Consider the following 22,605-nt stretch of genomic DNA (forward strand, 5'->3'; position numbering starts at 1 on the left):
ACGCACACACAGAAACACAAACACATTCACTCTCACACACACTGTTTCTCTCACACATGCACTCTCTCTCACTCTCTCTCTCTCTCACACATTCTCTCTGACATACACACTGGCTCTCTCTCTCACACACTCTCAAACACTTTTCTACATATCACTCACACCCCTACACTCTCTCTCTCTCTCTCTCTCACACACACACACAGTTGCTCTCTCTCTCACAAACACAGTAGCTCTCCCTCACACACATTTCTTTGTCTCAGTCACTCTCACACTTATACTCCCTATAACACACATAAAAACACACTCTCCATCTCTCTCACACATTGTCTCTCTCTCTCATTCTCTCTCTCTCACACACACACTCTTTCTCTTCCACACACACACATTCTCTATCTCACAAACTCTCACACTTATACTCCCTATCTCACACACACACACACACACACACACACACACACACACTCTCTCTCTCTCTCTCTCTTTCTGTCTCTTTCTCTGTCTCTCTCTCTCAAAAACACATACATTTACACTCTCTCTCTCTTTCTCTTTCTCACGCACACACACACACACATTCTCACACAGAGAAGTGGGCTGAAAATACTAATTGCAAAATGAAAATCCGTGAAGCTGCATGCATGTATATTGTTCCATTTCTGAAGACCTGTTGTGTAAAATGAAATTACACAGGTGACATCACTATATATGTGGAGAATTTCCAAGTGTTGAACCAAACACAAAGGAAAAAGGAAAGGGGAGGGATGTGGTGGAGACCACGGCCGCCTGGATCCCCAATACTGGTGCACACTTGGTGCAAGATGCCTGCACGGCCAATCCTGGTTTTGCTGTAACCTTCCCCTCCAGCCCCCTCAGTCTGCCTATTCTCGCACTGACATGGCTTTCTCAAAGAAAGGCATCGGTATTAAAGCAGCTGGCCAGCGATCTACACTGCTGCCTGGCTTTACACAGCCGGTGTTACTGAAAGCTGATCAATATGGAGAATCAAGACAGGATCGATGGAGAGGAAGAGGGGGAGGTGGAGGTGGTGGAGCCGAATGGAGGAGTCCCCAGCTCAGCTGTGGACAACAGGCAACGGAAAGCTGAGCCGGAGCGGAAAATCATCCGGAGAAACATCGCCTTGATGAGCCTGCAGCACCTGGGCACCCTCACTACCCACAATCACTCACCCTCACTCACCACCACTCACTCACACCCTCAGACCCTCGCTCACCCAAACCTCGCTCACCCACCCTCACTCACCCACTCTCACTCACTCGCCCTCACTCACTCACCCTCACTCTCTCACCCTCACTCTCTCACCCTCACTCACTTACCCTCACTCACTCACCCTCACTCCCTCGCTCACCCACCCTCACTCACCCACCCTCACTCACTCACCCTCACTCACTCACCTTCACTCACTCACCTTCACTCACCCTCATTCACTCACCATCAATTACTCATTAACCTTCACTCACTCACCCTCACTTACCCTCACTCACCCATCACTCACTCACGCACCCTCACCCTCACTCACTCACCCCCACTCATTCACCCTCATTCACTCACCATCAATTACTCACTCACCCTCACTCACTTACCCTCACTCACTCACCCTCTCTCGCTCACTCTCACTCACACACTCGCTCTCACTCACCCTTACCCACCCAGCCTCATTCAAACTCACTCACCCACCCTCATTCACCTACCCTCACTCACCCACCCACACTCACTGACCCTCACTCACCCACCCTCACTCACCCTCACTCGGGGGTACTCACTCACCCTCATTCACTCACCACCAATTACACACTCACTCACCCTCACTCGCCCATCCTTACTCATCCACCCTCACTGCTCCTCAAACTCACTCACCCACCCATCCTCACTCATCTACATTCACTCACACTAAATAACTCATCTATCCACCCTCACACACCCACTCACCCTCACTCACATACCCACCCTCACATACCCACCAACCCTCACTCACACTCTCATCTACCCTCATTCAATCACCCACCCTCACTCACTCATCCATCCTCACTCACCCACATTCAGACACCTGCCCACGCTCACTCACCACCCACCCTCATTCACTACTTCACTCACCCACTCACCCTCATTCACTCAGCCACTCACCCTCAGTCTGTCACTCAGCCACCCTCACTTTGTCAATCATGCACACGCTCACTCACTCGATCACTTTTCCTAAATCGGTGTGTGGGAGGGCGGGAGCTGCGGGGAAGAGAGACCTGGAAGCGAGACCTGAGGCCTAGCAGCGCCAGAAAGTGGAGCATGGCCGAATGGAGTGCTGAGCATCGGTGGAAGCGGAGAGAGCCTGGGGGAAAGGGCAAGGAGGCGGGGGAAAGGGCAGGGAGCCTGGGGTTTGGGGGGGAAGGGCATAGAAATGGGGCAAAGGTCAGCGAGCAGTGGGAAAGGTCAGCGAACTGGGGAACGGGCAGAGAGCCAGGGGAAAAGGTCAGAGGGCCGGGCGAAAGCGCAGCCACCCGTGGAGTAAGAACAGAGAGCTGGGGGAGAAAGGGCAGAGAGGCGGGAGGGGGAAAGGGCAGAGAGGCGGGAGGGGGAAAGGGCAGAGAGGCGGGAGGGGGAAAGGGCAGAGAGGGGGGAGTGGGAAAAGGGCAGAGAGGCGGGAGGGGGAAAGGGCAGAGAGGCGGGAGGGGAAAGGGCAGAGAGGCGGGAGGGGGAAAGGGCAGAGAGGCGGGAGGGGGAAAGGGCAGTGAGGCGGGAGGGGGAAAGGGCAGAGAGGCGGGAGGGGGAAAGGGCAGAGAGGCGGGAGGGGGAAAGGGCAGAGAGGCGGGAGGGGGAAAGGGCAGAGAGGCGGGAGGGGGAAAGGGCAGAGAGGCGGGAGGGGGAAAGGGAAGAGAGGCGGGTAGGGGAAAAGGGCAGAGAGGCGGGAGGGGGAAAGGGCAGAGAGGCGGGAGGGGGAAAGGGCAGAGAGGCGGGAGGGGGAAAGGGCAGAGAGGCGGGAGGGGGAAAGGGCAGAGAGGGGGGAGTGGGAAAGGGCAGAGAGGCGGGAGGGGTAAAGGGCAGAGAGGCGGGAGGGGGAAAGGGCAGAGAGGGGGGAGTGGGAAAAGGGCAGAGAGGCGGGAGGGGGAAAGGGCAGAGAGGCGGGAGGGGAAAGGGCAGAGAGGCGGGAGGGGGAAAGGGCAGAGAGGCGGGAGGGGGAAAGGGCAGTGAGGCGGGAGGGGGAAAGGGCAGAGAGGCGGGAGGGGGAAAGGGCAGAGAGGCGGGAGGGGGAAAGGGCAGAGAGGCGGGAGGGGGAAAGGGCAGAGAGGCGGGAGGGGGAAAGGGCAGAGAGGCGGGAGGGGGAAAGGGAAGAGAGGCGGGTAGGGGAAAAGGGCAGAGAGGCGGGAGGGGGAAAGGGCAGAGAGGCGGGAGGGGGAAAGGGCAACGAGGTGGCGTTGGGGGGGAAAGGGCAGAGAGGCGGGAGGGGGAAAGGGCAGAGAGGTGGAAGGGGGAAAGGGCAGAGAGGCGGTGGAGGGGAAGGGCAAAGAGGCGGTGGTGGGGGGGGGGGTGCAAGGTCAGAGAGGTGGGCTGTAGTGGTGAGAGCCGCGCTAAAGCAGTTGCGAGCCGAGGCCCCATTCGCCCTGGGCCCCACTCTCTCTATCTCTCCCTCTCTCTCTCCCTCATTGTCTCTCCCCCTCCTGAAACCCTTTCTATTCCCGGGGAAAGGCGTTAAGTGCCTAGGAGAGGAGGGAGACAATGTCTCTGTGCGCTTCCCCCCGGCTCCCTGCACCTTTCTCCAGTGGGTGTTCAGTGCCCCTCCAATCACAATCTTTTTGTCTCCCACTTTTACTGCTGATAGGCCCACTAGTCAGCCTATAAGCAGCTAACGGGGTAGAAGACTGGCCTGTGATTGGAGGAGCCGCTCCTTACAGGTACCTTCAACTCCACTTACCCGTCTTACCAGCATTTTGAACAACGGCTCCGAGGGCCAGAAAGAGGGGCTTCGGGGGCCACAATCCAGACACGGATTGGATAAACCTGTAATAAAGGAAAATAAGGAAATGGGTAGAGAAGTTGGACAAATATTTTGGTTTTAACACAGTGGTTACTAAAATAGAAGAGGCATTTGTTCTAATTTTCCAAACTTCCATAGATTCTGGAAAGTCCCGTCAGATTGGAAAATAGGGAATGAGGCTTTTATATTAAATAAAGGAGGGAAAGGGAAAGCAAGAGACTATAGGCCAGTTAGCTTAACATCTGTCAGAGCGAAAATGCTGGAATCTATTATTAAGGAGCCTCTCACGGGTCACTTAGAAAATCCAAATGCAATTATGTAGATCCATCATGGTTTTGTGAAAGGGAAATCATGTTTGGCTGATCTATTTGAGGCCCTTCGAGGAAGTAACAAGGAACATGAATAAAGGAGAACCTGTGGGTGTGCTGTATTTGGGCTTCTAGAAGGCATTTGACAAAGTGGCACATCAAAGGTTACCTCACAAAAGAATGATGTCGACAGTAACATTTCAGCATGGGTGGAAGTTTAGTTAGCTAACAGGAAACAGAGAGTCGGGATAAATTGGTTATTCTAGGTTGGCAAGATGTGACAAGTGGAGTGCCACAGGGATCAATGCTGTGGCCTCAACTATTTACAATTTATATCAATGAATGAATTTGCTAACTTTGCTGATAACACAAAGATAGATAGGAAAATAAGTGCTGAAGAGGGGATTAAGGCCCAGCAAAGGGATATAGATAGGTTAAGTGAGTGGGCAGAAAAATGACAGATGCCATATAATGTGGGAAAATATAAACTTGTCCACTTTGGCAGGAAGAATAGAAAAGCAGCATATTATTGAAAGGGAGAGAGATTGCAGAACCCAGAGGTGCAGAGGGATGTGGATCCCTTGGTGTATGAATCACAAAAAAATACAATACAGGAACAGCAAGCGATGAGGAAGGCAAAGGGAATCTTGTCATTTATTACAAGGGGAATAGAATATAAAAGTAAAGATGTTTTGCTACAGTGTAACAGGGCGTCGATGAGGCCTCGTCTGAATTACTGTGTCCAGATTTGGTCTCATTTCAGAAAGGATATAAAAGCATTAGAAACTGTTCAGAGAATGTTCATTTAAATGATACTGAGAGGTGTTGTCTGTTATCTTATGAGGGAATTTGGATTGGCTGGGCCTGTATCCATTAGAGTTTAGAAGAATGAGAGCTAATTTTATTGAAACGTATAAGATCCTGAGGGAAATTGACAGGGTGAATGCTGAAAGGATGTTACCCCTTGTGAGAGAGACTAACGATAGGGAACACAGTTTAAAAATAAGAGGTCTCTCATTTCAGACGGAAATGAAGACATTTTATTTTTCTCTCAAAGGGTCGTGAAACTTTGGAACTCTGTTCCCCAGAGCGCAATGGAGGAGGAGTCATTAATATTTCAAGGCAGAGGTAGAGAGATTCTTTATTGACAAGGGAGTCAAAGGTTAGCGGAGAGTAGGCGGGAATGTGGAATTAACGCCACAATCAATCAGCTATGATCGGAGTGAATGGTGGAGGAGGCTCAAGAGGCAGAATGACCTACTCCTGCTACTGATCCGCATGTTCACATGTACATACGATTGGAAAATGTCGTACTAACTGTAACTGGTATTCAGTTTAGAGTTCTATGGTCATTATATAGGTACCATTACAAAGGTACTTTCGAAGGGTCGTTGCTATTCTTTGTTTTGGGGGGACGTGGAGAGGGGAGGGGGCATCAGCCAATTTGAACAGAGCCAATTTCCAAACTGCAATGATATGAATGACGAGACAATTTCTCTATCACCAAGTGCTGTTGATTGAGAAATAAATGGTGGCGAAATAATGGGGGAAATCCTCTGCTCTTCCATTTTAATCCACTGAAAGGTACGTCATTCAGATGACATCAAAATGTTCTATTTTAGTCATGGGATAGAGGCGGAAAAAGAGATGTGGGTTTCTAAAGAGGGAACCGACAGATGAGGATCACCAAATGATGGAAATAGTAAATGATCAAATGTGGATGTGGGTTTTAGTTGGAATATATTAGGATATGTTTATAGTTATAGTCAAATTTTGAGTTGTTTGGTTACTTAATGATCACAAAGAACAGAGTCTAACTTGTTCAATCGGCCATTCTTTCCCAGCGACACCGTCTTCGCCCACTCTCTACAGCCTGGTCTCCTCCTGTCAGCAACACAACACCGACGGCTCCGTCACCTACGGCTGTTTGGCGATGGACTATTCCCCAGAAATCACCAAACTGACCTGGAAGAAAGATGGGCAGCAGATCACCACTGGATTTAAGACTTACCCGTCAGTGAGAAACCAGAAGGGAACCTTCACCCTGAGCAGCCAGTTAACCATCACCGAGTCAGAGGGGGAATGCAGCAAAATCAAGTGTGAGGTTCAATACAGCGGCTCAGCCAAGAGCATTCGAATGCAATGTAAGTGTTGGGGAACCTGTGAGAAACAGAAAGGCTGTAATTGACCTGTATAGGGCCTTGGTTATAATACATTTATAGTGCTCTGCATACTTTTGATCCCTGGAAATTCCAGGTTAGTGTCCATTGACCGCAAAGAGCCTGTTAAAATATAAGAACTCATTGTATCTGTTATCAATTTCTTCTGCAAGAAATGGCTAACCTGTGTTTTTTGAAGGCCCTGATCCTGGCTTACTTCCAACTGTTCTCCTCACCGTGAGTTCCCGGGAAGAAATCACAACCAACAAATTTGCCACCGCCGTCTGCTCAATCGTCGATTTCCGTCCAAAGTCAATGACCGTGAAGTGGCTGAAGAATGGACAACCCATGGAGTCAGGAATTGTCACCTCTCCCGCCTTTGAAGTGAAGGGGACCTTCTCGGCGACCAGTCGGCTGAATGTCTCCGCTGGGGAATGGTTCACCGACGCGGTCTATACCTGTCAGGTCACTCACCAAGGGGTCACCCAAAGTCGAAACGCCACCAAGTGTGAGGGTAAGAAATACAAACCGAGGGAGCAATAGATCATTCTGCTCTCCGATGTTAATCAAATCAGGAATTTATTGGAGTTAGTAGACGGAACAACTTCTAATTTACTATCATGTAGTTATTGTTTAATTCCGATGTAAGGGCTGCATTCGGATTGTTCACCATTCAGGATTTTATCACGTGACGTCTCTACATTGACGTCACAGAGTGAGTGAGGTGGACTTCACATTAGCTTTACCCTGAGTCAGCTGATCATATTTGGAGAGGCAGAAGGTGTCTGGAACCCTTCACTGGTAACAGCTTCGGGATAGAGTGTTTGAAAGTGCATCCACCCTATTTATAAAACGGCTTTCAGTACTGCATTCCAGGGCCCAGGAATGGTACATTTGTAATGGGACTGGGGCAACATAGATTCATGAGAATGTTACCGGGGCTGAAGGACTTAAGTTATGAGAACGATTTACACAGACCAAGCTGGTTTTCCATTGTGTAAAGAAGATTAAAGACGATAGTTAGAGGTTGATATGTCCAAGGTGATTTATTCTCCTTCAGGGAGTGAAGGCTGAATACTGCTGTCCTGATTCTGAATGTGAAACTTTGGTTGATCTTCATTTCTGTCTCACAGATGATTCCCACTGCCCCAACGACCCCACAATTACTCTACTGCCACCGCCAATAGAACAGGTCTTACTGGAGGCGACCGTGACATTAACCTGCATCGTTTCTAATGCTCCTTATGGAGTCCTCGTGTCCTGGACACAAGAGAAGAAGCCTTTGAAATCAGAGATCGCCGTCCAACCGGGAGCGGATCCTGACAGCGTGGTCAGCAACGTAAACATCTCGACACAAGCCTGGCTGAGTGGGGCTGAGTTCTACTGCGTGGTGAGCCATCAGGATCTGCCGACTCCTTTAAGAAGTTCCATCCACAAGGAACAAGGTGAGCGGTGAGATTGAAGCAATAAGTGAGCCATTGTGTCTATTTCCAGGCTAAGTGCTAGGGTCAACATTTAGAATCCAGTGTATTAATGGTCTCATATGATTGGTAATTTCACTAATTAAACGTTCTGGGCCTGTAGACTTTAAGGGGAAAATTGATAAGTAAATGTAGGAACAATGAATTGAAGGCTGTGCTATTGGATTTAGATGAAGAAAGGTGGAAGGAGCTTGGTGTGGAGCTTAAACACCAGCACAGACCAGGTGGACCGAATGACCTGTTTCTGTGCTGTGAACTTTAAGCAGCTTTCCAATCCAACTCCTTAAGTTCTCAGATAAAAGGATTGTATCTGTAAGATGTTGGATTCGGGGGCCAAAATCCCGAAAAGGACAGTCAGCTGGTCATCAGGAAATTTAAGATTTTTTAAAAGTTTATTAGGAAACAACAGTTTAGGCTGATGCAGGAATTCATTGGACCGAAAAAGTATACGACGGGTGACAGCTGACAGCAGTTTACTGGTCCCAGGTGGCGGACAAATGTTTGGCACAAAGTGAATTGATCTCACCTTCCTCCTCCTCCTTGGCCGTTTTGAGGAAGGCAGCTGCCACCGGGCACTGCAGCCTCACCATGGCACCTCACCAGCATATGACCCCACCAGGACCTAGGCCCTTTGCCTGAGCACTTGTTAATATAACCTTTCTCTGGGGGCTATTAACTTATCCAGTGACAATTACCAATGCAAACTCTTCTCACCAAAGGTTACAGGACATATACCCAAACTGCCAGGGTGGCTACCACATCCCCAACTTCCTGTTCGCCCCCCTGCTCGAGGTCATATTTTAAGTTTACATCATGCTGATGCTCACATCCTGGTCCTTTCTAAACATTTGCATAGATGAGGGGGTGCACAAGACTACAGCCTCCCAACTCAGGAGTGTCAACATGGCAGCCTGAACTGAGACTGTTTAGAGGTCAAAGTGTTTAGAAATCCTGTTTCCAGAGAGAATCCATACTATTTAGCAACCCTTTAAAGGTTCATTATTATCCAGAAAATAGCAGCTTTTGAAGACCCCCATTTCTTAGACATCCAACCCTGCTCCGAGCTGGAAAACCAGATAGATCCCAAATTGGAAAATGGAAACTTTTAAGATTCAATACAAATCGCATTTCTCTCACATCTAAGCAGCGTTTTTTTTGGCTCTGAAATTGTCCAGTTTATTAACAGTTATTGTAATTTTTATGCAGGTTTTCTGCGAGAACCGTCCGTGTCTGTCCTGCTGCCCTCGGCAGAAGATGTCTCCGCTCAGAGATTCGTCTCCCTCAGCTGCTTAGTGAGAGGTTTCTCCCCACGAGAGATTTTCGTCAAGTGGACCGTCAATGACAAGCCGGTGAATCCCGGGAACTACAAGAACACCGGGGTGGTGGCGGAGAACGGCAATAGCTCCTTCTTCATGTACAGCCTGTTATCCATTGCAGCGGAGGAGTGGGCCAGCGGCGCTTCTTACTCCTGTGTGGTGGGACATGAAGCGATCCCCTTGAAGATCATCAACAGAACGGTTGATAAATCCAGCGGTAAACCGAGTTTTGTGAATATTTCCCTTGCACTGATGGACACCGTTAATTCATGTCAATGAGAATCTCTCGGTTACATTTCAAACTTCAATAAAAAAAATAATAAAATCCTTTTCTCCAATCGTGATTTAAATGCACAGTCGCTGAATTAATTTTGTTTTCCACTTTTGCTAATGTTAGAGCTGTTTAGTTAAAATCGGATATTTCCAGGGCTCAGAACCAAGTCTTGTACACCCAGTGCTCCCAGCTCAGATGCATCCTGGGTTAGAGACAGAGTAAAGCTCATTCATAACGGGATTCTGCAAAATAACATCACCAACTCTCCTCCCACTGAGGAGAAATCTGACAATTTCCCATTTCCGGCAAACAAACTCAGCACATTTAGATCTCGGTGTTGCTGCTTCTCTTATTGTCCAATCCTTTAAAATGGATATCAGCTTTAAGTTGCTGCATCGCACCCACTGGGAATTGAAGTGAGGGTCACACAGAAACATGTCCCAACAATGCCCCATCAGAGAGAGGGGGAAGAAAAATTGTTAACCCACTGCACCCCCTCACTTCCCCAACAGAGAGAGGGGGAGGAGAAATTATTAACCCACTGTACCCCCACTTCTCCAACAGAGAGAGGGGGAAGGGAAATTGTTAACCCACTGTACCCCCATTTCCCCGACAGAGAGAGGCAGAATGGAAATTGTTAACCCACTATACCCCCACTTCACTAACAGAGAGAGGGGGAAGGGAAATTGTTAACCCACTGTACCCCCACTTCACTAACAGAGAGAGGGGGAAGGGAAATCGTTAACCCGCTACACCTCCACTTCCCCAACAGAGAGAGGGGGAAGGGAAATTATTAACCCCCTGTACCTCCGCTTCCCCAACAGAGAAAACTGAAAGGAAAATTTTTAGCCAATTTTACCTCCACTTGCTAAACAGAAAGACGAGGAAGGCCATTAGTTAACCAGGTGTGTCTCCACCTTCTCAGCAGAGAGAACCGAAAGGGAAATAGCTTAGCCAAGCAGACGGAGCAAAACTATTAACTCACTGGACTCTCAGTCCCCGAGCAGAGAATCTGGAAGGGAACGGGCCTCTACTGTCAGGACCCAGTTACCAACAGCAGAAGTCGGCTTCTAGCTTACTGGCCACAGGTTTTAAAGTCCCATCATGCTAAAAATGTTTTAAAATATATATTTATGCAACATAATTTTAAGAAGTTTTCACACTCTTGTTCCTGTTAATCTTATGCTAAGATTGATTTCCCATCATCCGAATCTAAACTGATTATTAAATCCTCCCTGGGTTGTTCACGGTTCTGCCCCTGAATTTTATGAGGCAGATGGTTGATTGTTTGCATTCGTTCACCTGATATCACCTTGCACCTCACAGAAAACACGTTTATACAGAACATTGAAAATATTCACCAAAATTTTCACTATCAGGGCCAGACTCGATCTTTGGGACCTGGTGAAACACTGAAAAATAGTAAAAATACACACAAGGGACACAAATGGACGCACACAAACATACATACATACACACATAGGCACAGACACGCAGACACAAACACACACAGTACAGGCAGACACACACACATACATACATAGGCACACACACACACACACACACAGGCACAGACACACACACAAACACGGGCAGACACACAAACACACACACATAGACAAATACACATTTGCACACACACAAACACAGGCACAGACAGACACACACGCACACACAATCACACATAAACACAAATACACACACAAATGCAGGCACAGGAACACACATATACACAGTCACACACACACACACAAATACACACGTGCACACACACATACACACACATTCACACACATATACACAATCTCACACACACAAACAGATAAAACCAGACAAGCAGACTCATACAAGGACACAAATATGCATTATCACACATTCACAATGACAGAAATACAGACAAAAAGACACACATTATCATACACATTAAAACAAGCACATGGATACACATGAACACATGCACACACATGAGCAGACGACACCCAGACAGACAAAAACATAGAGGAACAGACTAACACATTCACAGGCACACATGTAGACACAAACATGAAACACGCTTATACACACGAGAACACAAAAAACACACGTTAGTACGTTTGAAAACATAAACACACATTGATACATAGTTTTAAATATCCATCAACACACAAATGCACACATTAAAAACTCTCTCTTTCTCTCTCACACACACACGCTGTGACACAGACATTAATATGCTGACACTTACGTGGAACACAAAAAGAAACATTAACACATATTAGCAGACAAGAACGCATAAACACACATTAACACAGATAGTAATAAATAAACATGGATATCAATACATAAACACACACAATAACACACTCATACATACACATTGGCAAAAAAAACAAAATATACATGCAGACGCAGACACAAAAATGCACAAGTCAGCACTCATTGGCAAATGAACACACCTCAATACTCATACACACATATGGACACAGAAACAAAGAGTGATGCAAGGCACGATATACTCATGCACACATACATAAAAGCTAAAGCGCCAGGCTATTGAAGAAGGTTTAATTCAAATGCACTTTTTTAACCGACGTATCCTCCGGCAATTGTCCATATGACATAATGATCCGAAAAGCACACTGAAACAATGTTCTTACTGAGAATCTGATTTAAGTTAATGACGCACCAAACATTCCCATCACAAATAGACAAACAAGATGGAACTCACATCCGAGATTTTAAAAAGCAACGTTCACAGTTTCCAAATAAGTTGCTCAGTGAATCTCTCTTGATATCCATCATAATATTCTCCAATAATAGATCGTACGAAATTGTTCGAAAATAAAATGATATTGGAGATAATTTTCTATATTTTCAGACTCGGACTATACGAGGATTGTAAAGCAAGAACAGCTGTGGAGATAGTTACATAGATAGGTTGCTGAAATTCACGAGCTTAACAGTAGATATATATTGAACATTAAATTAGAGAATACATTAATAACTTAGGAAAGAGTAAAGAGTATATTTTTAAAAGATATCCTAGATTAATAAGTAACCTAATTATATTTCCTCGGTTATATCCTCGCAGATTCCACAGATCGGCCCTGGATTGAAGACTCTGAGGATGATAACGGCAACATCTGGACAACAGCTTCCACATTCATCATCCTGTTCTTCCTGAGCATTTTCTACAGCACTGCCGTCACTCTGGTGAACGTCAGAAGATTCAATCCACTCACACTTCAAACTGACAGAAGCGGTTTGAAAAATCTCTCAATGTTTCATTGATTAAAACACGAACATAAATGTCCCACATTCTAAACATCTGCTTCATTATTTTATCCTCTTTTGCAGATCAAGTGACCAGTTGAATGTTGGACACCGTAGATTTTCCTCAGCCGTTTATTGAGATCTCTGTATTACGAATTTAAAATATGTCCTCCCGGTGAATCTAAAAATGAAATACCTTCAGTTCATGTTTCCGAATTTGTAACTAAGACAGTCATGGACGGTATTTCCGCTTCTCTGTTTGAAATGTGCGAGATAATTATGGCTGTGTTGTAATTGTAGCTTATAATTCCCCAGTAGTTTAAATTCCATGTGTAAATAAGTAGCTTTTCTCATTCCTCATTCACAATTATTCCCTTCCCTTTATGTTGAGCTCCTGTTTTCTCTTTCTGGTCTCTGTTACAGCTGTACATACAGTTGGCAGCTCAGAGCGAACGTGTTCTGTTCTCAGCGTGACTCAGTCATCATATTCAGTCCAGTTGACTTTAAAATAAACTTTTCTGTAAAATGTTCTCCGAAATTGTTAATAAATCATGAATGTGAAACGAACTGACTTTGCTGAACTCCTTTCCCCCAGGCCCATCGACACCGCTCCATTTCCCCTATTACACTGTTTCCTCCCCTTTCCCAGATTTTTTTGAACCATTCCTGTTTGGGATGTGAATCAAAAACAGAAAATGCTGGAAAAACTCAGCTGGCCCAACAGCATCTGTGGAGAAAAAAAAGGAGTTAACGTTTCGAGTCCTCATGACTCTTCTTCAGAGCCCAAGGTCCTACAGTGAAAGAGTCACTGCGCCATCCAGCGACCATCGGTGTTACTACACCTTTACCTCTACCTTTTTATGGCAAACTTCAGAGCCAGGATGATTGCACAGCGAGGGGAACCTCGGTGATTTCACTCATACTCAGGCCTGTCACAGTCACATGTCAGGTAATTGTAAACAGCAGGGATCTGCTTCACCAGAGGCCCATACAGGACAGTATATGGAGGACGAAAGTTTCCTTTAAGTGTCCCATCTAACACTCCCAGGGTCGGTGCAGCAGGGGTTAGATAGGGAATAAAAGTTTTTTTTTTATCTCTTTACCCTTTCATGAGGTGTGGGTGTCGCTGGCAAGGCCTCCCAGAACAGCCCGGCTTCCAAGGCCATTTCAGAGGGCAGTTAAGTGTCAGTCAGGTTGCTGTCGGCCTGGAATCACATGTCGACCAGGCTGGGTAAGGATGGCAGATTTCCTTCACTAAAGGACATTAGTGCAGCAGATGGATTTTTACGACAATCGGTGATAGTTGTCATGGTCACCATTACTGAGGCTAGTTTTCAATCCCAGGTTTTAATAATTGAATTCACATTCCAGCAGCTGCCATGTTGGGATTTGAACCCATGCGCCCAGAGCATTCGCCTGGACTCTCTCCACCTTGTCCAATTAAACACTCACAAGGCAGAGACGTCACAATCCACCTTCTCAATGCAATTAGGGACGGGCAATAAATGCTGGCCCAGAGAGCCACGCCCACATCGCATAAATGAATAACAAAAAATACATAAATACTGCAGACTGAACCGTTAACACAAACCATGGGAAGATTCCTAGAGACTAGGGCTGATCTGACACAGACACATTATCGAGCAGTAATCCTGCAAATTATTACCACAGTTTGGGGCTTATTAGGAACACCAGGGAGCACAAATCATGGAAATTCCCAGGCCCTGCGGCCTGCCAGGCGCAACAAACAACTGAATTCACGGAACATCACCCCAGGGATCCTTTCTCCCTGCTCCATTCTCTCTCATACCTTTCTTCTGAACTCACTGAACATCACCCCAGGGATACTCTCTCCCTTCTCCATTCATTCTGATACCATCCTCCTGAACTCACTGAAGATTACCCCAAGGATCCTCTCTCCCTGCTCCATTCCCTCTGATACCATCCTCCTGAACTGACTGAACATCACTCCAGGGATCCTCTCTCTGCTCCATTTCCAGGCCTGCTTTTATCTAGTAACCTCCCACACAAATAGTTTTCGAATATTTATTTTTGTAAATGGGATAAATTAGATCAAACATGTGCATAACATCCAGCCCATTAGAAATATTGGGTTCAAAACAACAAATTTAAATTGATTCTATGATTGTACATATAGAACTGGAACACACCATCGCACCGAGTGAATCCACTGTCAGTTTACATGTTGCTCAGTGAAAATTTCAATCATCCTTGACTTTTTGGCATTTGCGCACTGAGCCGGGAAGCAGTCTGGACTCAAAGAACATGTGAACATATGAACTCGGAGCAGGAGTAGGATACTCGGCCCTTCAAGCCTTCTCCGCCATTCAATAAGATCACGGCTGATCTGATTGAAACCTGCTGCTTACCCCGATCACCTTTCACCCCCTTGTTGATCAAGAATCAATCTAGCTCTGCCTTAAAAATATTCAAAGACTCTGCTTCCACTGCCTTTTGAAGGAGAGAGTTACTAGTACTCACGACCCTGTGAGAAAAAACTTCTTTCATCTCTGTCTTAAATGAGCGACCCCTTATTTTTAAAGTGACCCCTAGTTCTAAATTTTCCCACAAGACGAAAGATCCTCTCCACATCCACCCTGTCAAGACCCCTCGGGATCTGAAAGATTTCGATCAAGTCGCCTCTTAGCCTTCTAACTCCAACGGATGCAGGCCTAGCCTGCCACCTTTCCTCATAAGACAAGCCGCCCATTCTTGCTATTAGTTCAGTAAGCCTTCTCTGAACTGCTTCTAACGCATTTACATTTTCCTTAAATAAGGAGGCCAATACTCTACACAGTACTCCTGATATCACTGTCCTGTACAACTGAAGTATAACCTTCTTACTTCAATTCCCCTCACAGCAAATGATAACGTTCTATTAGCTTTCCTAATTACTTGTTGTGCCTAAATAGTTCAGCAATTTTTCAATTTCTGTCAGACCTTCTTAATAGCTTTGCACATCTGGAAAGTATTCTCCCATGTTCTATCCTTGTTACCCTGACGTATCTAAATCTCTTCACAACCGAGATACTCCTCCCCACAGTTTACATTTCCGCCGCTTCCATCAGCTAAACTTTATCCACAGGCACCAGCAGGGATCGAACTCACGGCATCTGGTTTGATAAGTCCACTATTTTAACCATGGGTTACGCCAACAGCGCCAGAAAGGTTAAGGCCCTCTTCCAACTTTTAAACCTACTGTTATTCTCTGTGCCATTTACTATGAAGATGCACAACGAAAGTGAGTAAAGTTTATGATGGTAAAAATGCATTCATCCCCCTCAGGGAACTGAATCACATTGACACACGCAGAGGAACACACACAGACATAGACACCGATAGTGACAGCGGCCTAAGGGGAGACAAACATCCAGAAATCAAGGATGTCACCAAATTGGCTCCGTTTTTGTTCCATTTCCAACTGCAAATTTGGTGAATGCCAAGGGATGAACGTAAATGAAAAATACAGGGAAGCGTTTGAAAGGTTTTTTAGTCCAGTTAATAGATAATCATTTCTGTAACTCATTCTTAAAACAGGAACAGTGAGAAATGTAAACTACTAAATGTAGCTTGCAGGTTCAAAATGTCGGATTTTCACCTGTACGAGGAAACTCTAAAGGGTTTCAAACCCATTACATAAGCAAGTCAGTTCCATACATCGTCGCCATGTACCTTTTAATGTTCTGTACATAAAACGACAGAGGGTTTACAGAAGGGAATGAAGAAATGCAGCCCCATCTATTCCTGGCTGTCCTGCAATTTCTGCTGCCTCTCCTCGATCTTTCCGCCAGAATGGAGCACTGCACACCGAGCGCACACAGGGGGGACATGATTGAGATGCATAAAATTATGAGGGGCATAATAGGGCACACAGGAACGAACCTTTCCCCTTGGTGGACGGATTTTAAGGTAAAGGGTAGGAAGTTTAGAGGGGATGCGAGGAAGAATTTTCTCACCCAGGGGGTGGTGGGAATCTGGAACTCACTGCCTGAAAGGGTGATCGAGGCAGAAACCCTCATAACATTTAAGAAGTATTTGGATTGGAATAATTAGGTATTTGTTTGATCGGCGCAGACTCAATGGGCCGAAGGGCCTTTTTCTGTGCTGCAGCCCTCTCCAACTCAATGACTGAAGGGGATGGCAAAATTGATTGAAAATACGGACAGTCTGAAACTCTGGCAGCGATGGGATTTCAAGCCACGCCTCCATACAGACTGAAACTTAAATCCAGCACCCTAGACCGCTCGGCCACTGCGACGTCTAAAATTGTCATTGCCTTGACTGGAAATTTCAAACGCCGTCCACTTTGTAACGCTCAGTAACTGAACGGCCTCCAATGTAAAAACATCTCGAAAGAAACAATCTCCTCTTGCATCTTCCCTACCTGCTTTTTCTCCCTGAACCTTTTTAATGTGAAGCTACACAACTAATGTGAATGAAGTTTGCGATGGTAAAAATGCGTCCACCCCCTCGTGGAACTGAACCGAATTGATATATTCCAGATCCGAACCACTCGCTGTACAACATAGAAGCCCCTTTAAAATTGTAACCTTAATTTTCAGTTTCCTCTCCTCTCTGGCCAAAATGAATCACTTCACACTTCCGGATCTTAAATTTCAGCTGCCACTTGTCCGTCCAAATGGATTTGTTGAAGAACCCGAAAGGAGAACCGACTCAAACTTGGAATGAACGAGTGAGAATGAAGGAAGAGACGTGACGAGTTTTATAGATCCCGGGGGAAAGAGACTCCGGGATTAGTTCATTGTGACAGTTCACACAGCAACAAGAAAACAACATTCCCTGATGAGGGCCAAACCCGGGCGGCAGGAGCGGGAGCGCCGAATATCAGCGTTTAGTTAAAACACAGAAAACTTGTTCAGCCAATAACTGCATCGAGTGTGTTCGACATGAACATGAAGTGAACAGTGAGGGGAAATAGTGCCACAAGCTGCGGATGTACAACTTTCAATTTCCAAACCCACCAACAGAATCAATGCGGCTTCTCTGAAACTTTCAAGACAAATATTGATCCTTTATAAGGTGCCGTTCCCAGAACTATCCACAGTCCTCCAGGTGTGATCTAACCAGGGCTTTATGCAGCTGCAGCAAACCTTTCCCTCTTTTCTATAACAGCCTCTGTAACAGGTTGTACAGCAAGGGGAATTAGATTGTATAGAGCGACTGAGAAAAACGAGGACATGCTTGATCTGAATCAATCTCTTTGGAAAGTTCGGTATGAAATCAGCTGCATAAATACATTTTTGGTTCAAAAATTATATCGGAATCTAAAGTCCAACTCTTAATGTCTTTGGGTCTGGGAAACTTTGTTAATGATCACACAGTGCGCATGGGCACTGCAGAAACTCCTGCTCCTCTTTCAATATTGTTTCTCTTCACTCAGAGTTTTCAAAAGGGAACTGAAAAGGGAGAAAAATCAGGGTTATGGAAGAAGAGAAGGAAATTAGGGCGAATTGGAAAGCTCTTTGTAAAAAACTGACATAGACACGATGGGCCGAATTGTCTCCTAATGCGCTGTGTCATTTGAAGATGACATTGCTAAATCAGTCTGATTCCAGAATTACTGATTGTAGCAGCTGAATTCCATTTCTTCAAAACAAAGACCCAAAGTGCTGCTGCATGACCGCGCAGGTTAACATTGCGGACAGTCCATTGGGTTTCGGCAGCGGAGTGATTCTGTCGTGTGGTGCTTATCACGTTCGCCAAACACACAAAAGGACCCCGGTTTGAAATTGGACAGAAACATTATCAAAACCTGTACATGTAAATGTGAAGAGAAGTTCGATAATTCACTTGTGTTGTTAAATATTAAATACAGTATCGTACGGCCACGTGGCAATTGCACTTCCAGATGCGCTGAAAAACATCCCACAAACGAAAAAGAAGCACATTTCATCACACACGAAACAGTAAAGTTTATGAACCATTTTCAACTGTCACTCGGTAGACCTATTAGCAGTTTGCTTACATACTTACTCCCCGTCTCAAAGATGGCTAATAGCAATGAGTGCTCCTAAAGACTAGCAAGACAAGCGATACTGTAATTGAAACCGAGGAAATGGCAGATATGCCACAGGATCACTTTGTATCGGGCTTCAGAATAGAGGAAGAGGAAAAACTACCAGGGAACCGAGGAAGCCACGACTCGGTGCAGGTCTAGTGACATCCCTCCTTTCATATTCAGTACGGAAAAAAGAGACATGAACGGGATGTAGGCGCCAGAATGTAAAAGATGCCATGAGCCTATTTGAAAGAAGTGCAGGGGATTTGTCCCCGCTTCCTGGTCAATGTTTATCCCTCAATCAACGTCACAAAGACACATTCTCCGCTCATTATGACGTTAATGTTTGTGGGAGTTTGCTGAGCGGTGATTGGCAGCCGTGTTTCCGATATTGCCACAATGACGACACTTCACAATGTCCTTCATTGACTGGAAAGCGATTTGAGACATCCGCTGGTCGGGAAAGGTGCTATATAAATGCAAGCCTGTCTTTATTTAATTATCAGAAACTCCAGTCCTCTGGTGACTGACCCTCGAGAGTGGAAACAGTTTCTCCCTAACTGCTCTATCAAACCGCCCGTCGCCGATCCCTTCCTCAGCCCAATAATTTTAAACAACACCATGAAAACTCAGTTTAACCTGCTTTGCTCTAAAGAAAACGATCCCGGCCTTTATAGTCTCTCTACAAAACTGAATGTGTTCACCCCTGAACATGGTGCAAGGCGGAACATTGTGACGAGATTTTGGAAAATGTTGTTCGTTGGCAGGTGGAAAAATGGAGGAGGAACCAAAGCAGGAAACCCAGTCTCCAGTTCTGTGAATATTTACAAACTCTTTAGGAAACGGAATCAGGGGAGAATGAAGGGTGAGCTGTCCGACTGACCAGGGCCTTTCCGGAATGTTAAGCCATGCTGTCATGCAGCAGCACTCTGGGTCTCTGTTTCGGTGAAATGGAATTCAGCTGGTATTATCAGGGATGCTGCAGAAAGATTCATATAACAATGTAATCATAAAACGGCAAAGCACCATGTATCTATTCAATGGCATACGGGGCCCTTCCATAATCCTCTCTCGATCAGCTTTTTTAAGAGCAAACGAATTAATCTCAGTTTCCTTCCCTCTTTTAGTAAACCTGTTATTATTCTGAATATCAATTAATTGCACAATTCCCTTTTGAAAAAGGAGATTCTGCAGATTCCATGCCTAGTTTACCTCAATTAACACTGTTTCCCTCACCCAATGCCATGAAGATTTAGACTAGTGATTCTTACATAGCTATGCATATGAACATTATTTACTTTTTCTGTTGATTTCATATCGAATTGACAAAAGTGCTTATTTTTCTGATCAAACATCTCATTATTTCTGAGTTGATTTATACAATCTAATTACATTTTTTCCACAAACCGCTAATCGAGGGTGTTATATCACAGTGGGAAATCATTGTTACAGTTCAACAGAGCCCTGCCAAGATCAAAGGCTGGCATAGTTTGTTTCGTTTATTTGGTTTAAAATGCATTTGTTCTGGGAAGGTAATCTTACAGAATACATATTTGTTTAGGAAAAAGTGATGATCTACCAGAATGTTTGGAGGATTCCAATGGTTAGACTGAGAGGTCATGTCATTTGTTACAGGAAGACAACTCTTGGTTTCCACCTGGTGCCTCAGTTTGTTTGAATTTCAAAATGCAGAAGGCTCGGTCCAGCAAATGTCTTAGGCAGCAATGCTTTCCGCTCAATCATTATGAACACAGCAGAAGAAATTCAACAAACTTTTCTCAGCAATTTTTTTACCTTATTCACCATTCAGTATTAATGTATTTGATATTGATGCCCTTGGTTGACTTGAGGCTCTCTGAAATAGACAGCATCGAATTGCAAACTTGACTGGCAAACAAAAGAATGTAAGTCACCAGGTAATGCATTTGATATGGGTCTGATTTGAGATGTAGTATAACAGTCAGCATTTCAACAAAATCAAAGAATTTTACAGGGAACAGGCTTGAGAATGATGCGTTAATTAGATCTGATCCCTCTTTGTCTGTATTTATGAGCACACATTACACTGAGACATCTTTGACATGGTGAGTAACTTTCTTAAGCTGCATCGAAAGATCCATTGATTTATCTTGTTGACTAAACGAACTGCTAATATGTGAGCGCAGTGAAATACGAACATCTATCCACTCAAATGTGTCATGGAATCTCAGCACGTGCTGATTTTGCTGCATTCATTTTGTGACCTCGGTGAGAGCAAATATTGCCTGCAACATGGGAGATTCAGGTAAGCTTCAACGACTCAAATCATCCTCACTATTTAATGAGTAAGTTTTCATAATGTTTCTACCCGGTTTCGAACCGGGGACCTTTCGCGTGTGAGGCGAACGTGATAACCACTACACTACAGAAACTGCCATAGTTTGAATGATCCTGTCCGGAATGCTAAACTGCGCTGTAACTCAGCAGCAATCTGGGTCTATATTGTGGAGAAATGGAATACAGCTGCTGTTCTCAGGAACGCTGCAGCAAGACTGATGTAACAATGTCATCATAAAATGGCCTAGCACCATGTATCCATATAATGGCAAAAGAGTCCCTTCTAACATCCGAACTCACGTCTCTTTTTTAACGAGAAAACTAATTCATCACAATTTGCTTCTCTCTCTAAATGATCTTTTCTTCTCCCTTTCATTAAATTACTCAATTCTCTTTTGAAAAAGTCGTTACTGCAGAATCCATGCCTGGTTTGCCTTAATTCACAAGGTTCACATGACGATTTGGACTTGGGTTCCTAATATACTTCACCAGATGTACATGTAATTATGCAATTGATCTGATACCGAATTTGCGAAAGTGTTATTTTTAACCTTACTATTTTTACAATTTTATTACTTTTGCTCCATACCCCTTCAACCGAGGGTGCGATATTACAGAGGAAAATGTTTGTTCCGGAGTTTAACAGGGCCCTGCCAAGATCGCGTGCTTCAATTGTTCGTTTACTTCATTTGGTTTGAAATAATTTTGTTCCTGGACCGGAATCTAACAGAGGACAAATATTTGTGGAACAAACAGGGCAGTGCTGAGCTACCAGGCTGTTTGGAGGTTTCCAATGGTTGGACTGAGGGTCTATGTCACTTGTTGCAGGGAAGCAACTGTTGATTTCACCCTGGTGCCTCAGCTTGTTTTGAATTTCAAAATGTAGACGTGTCCGTCCAGCAAATGTCTCCGGGTGCAATGCTTTCTGCTCAATCATTAGGAACATCCTTCTCATCCTTGGAAGACGAAATTAAAGAAACTCAGTATTTGTTCCATTATTCTATATTTAATATTCATATTTTATCTGTTATTGATGCCTTCGTCTGAATTGAGACTCTCTGAAATATACACCAGCCCCGAATTGCAAACATGACTGATAGACGAAAGAATGTCAGTCAACAGGGAATGCAAATCATATGGTACTCATTTGAAATAGAGCACAATTAGCTTTTAAACAAAATCCAAGAATTTTATTGGGAACAGGCTTGAGAATGATGCGTTAATTAGATCTGATCACTCTTTGTCTGTCTTTGTGAGCACACGTTACAATGAGACACCTTTGACATGGTGAGTAACTGTTAAGCTGCATCGAAAGACGTACTGACTTTGCTGCAGATAAAAGCAAAAAACTGCGGGTGCTGGAAATCCAAAACAAAAATAAAAATACCTGGAAAAACTCAGCAGGCCTGGCAGCATTTGCGGAGAGGAACATAGTTAACGTTTCGAGTCCGTATGATTCTTCAACAGAACTAAGTAA

General features: G+C 45.0%; 1 non-coding gene and 1 gene segment (V, D, J or C); one reads left to right on the forward strand and one right to left on the reverse strand.

Moving 5' to 3' along the window:
- Window positions 1-9,582, forward strand: part of LOC144698164 (Ig heavy chain C region-like) — a 130,457-nt gene extending 120,875 nt beyond the window's left edge. The window contains 2 exon segments of the C gene segment in view: window positions 7,583-7,894; window positions 9,137-9,582. Of these exon segments, the coding sequence occupies window positions 7,583-7,894; window positions 9,137-9,525 (701 nt within the window).
- Window positions 9,583-21,150: 11,568 nt separating this feature from the next.
- Window positions 21,151-21,223, reverse strand: trnav-cac (transfer RNA valine (anticodon CAC)). The gene has a single exon. It is a non-coding gene; the product is annotated as a tRNA-Val (tRNA).
- Window positions 21,224-22,605: the final 1,382 nt, after the last annotated feature.

Source organism: Cetorhinus maximus, chromosome 23 (assembly GCF_964194155.1).
Source record: "Cetorhinus maximus chromosome 23, sCetMax3.hap1.1, whole genome shotgun sequence".
Taxonomy (NCBI): Eukaryota; Metazoa; Chordata; class Chondrichthyes; order Lamniformes; family Cetorhinidae; genus Cetorhinus; species Cetorhinus maximus.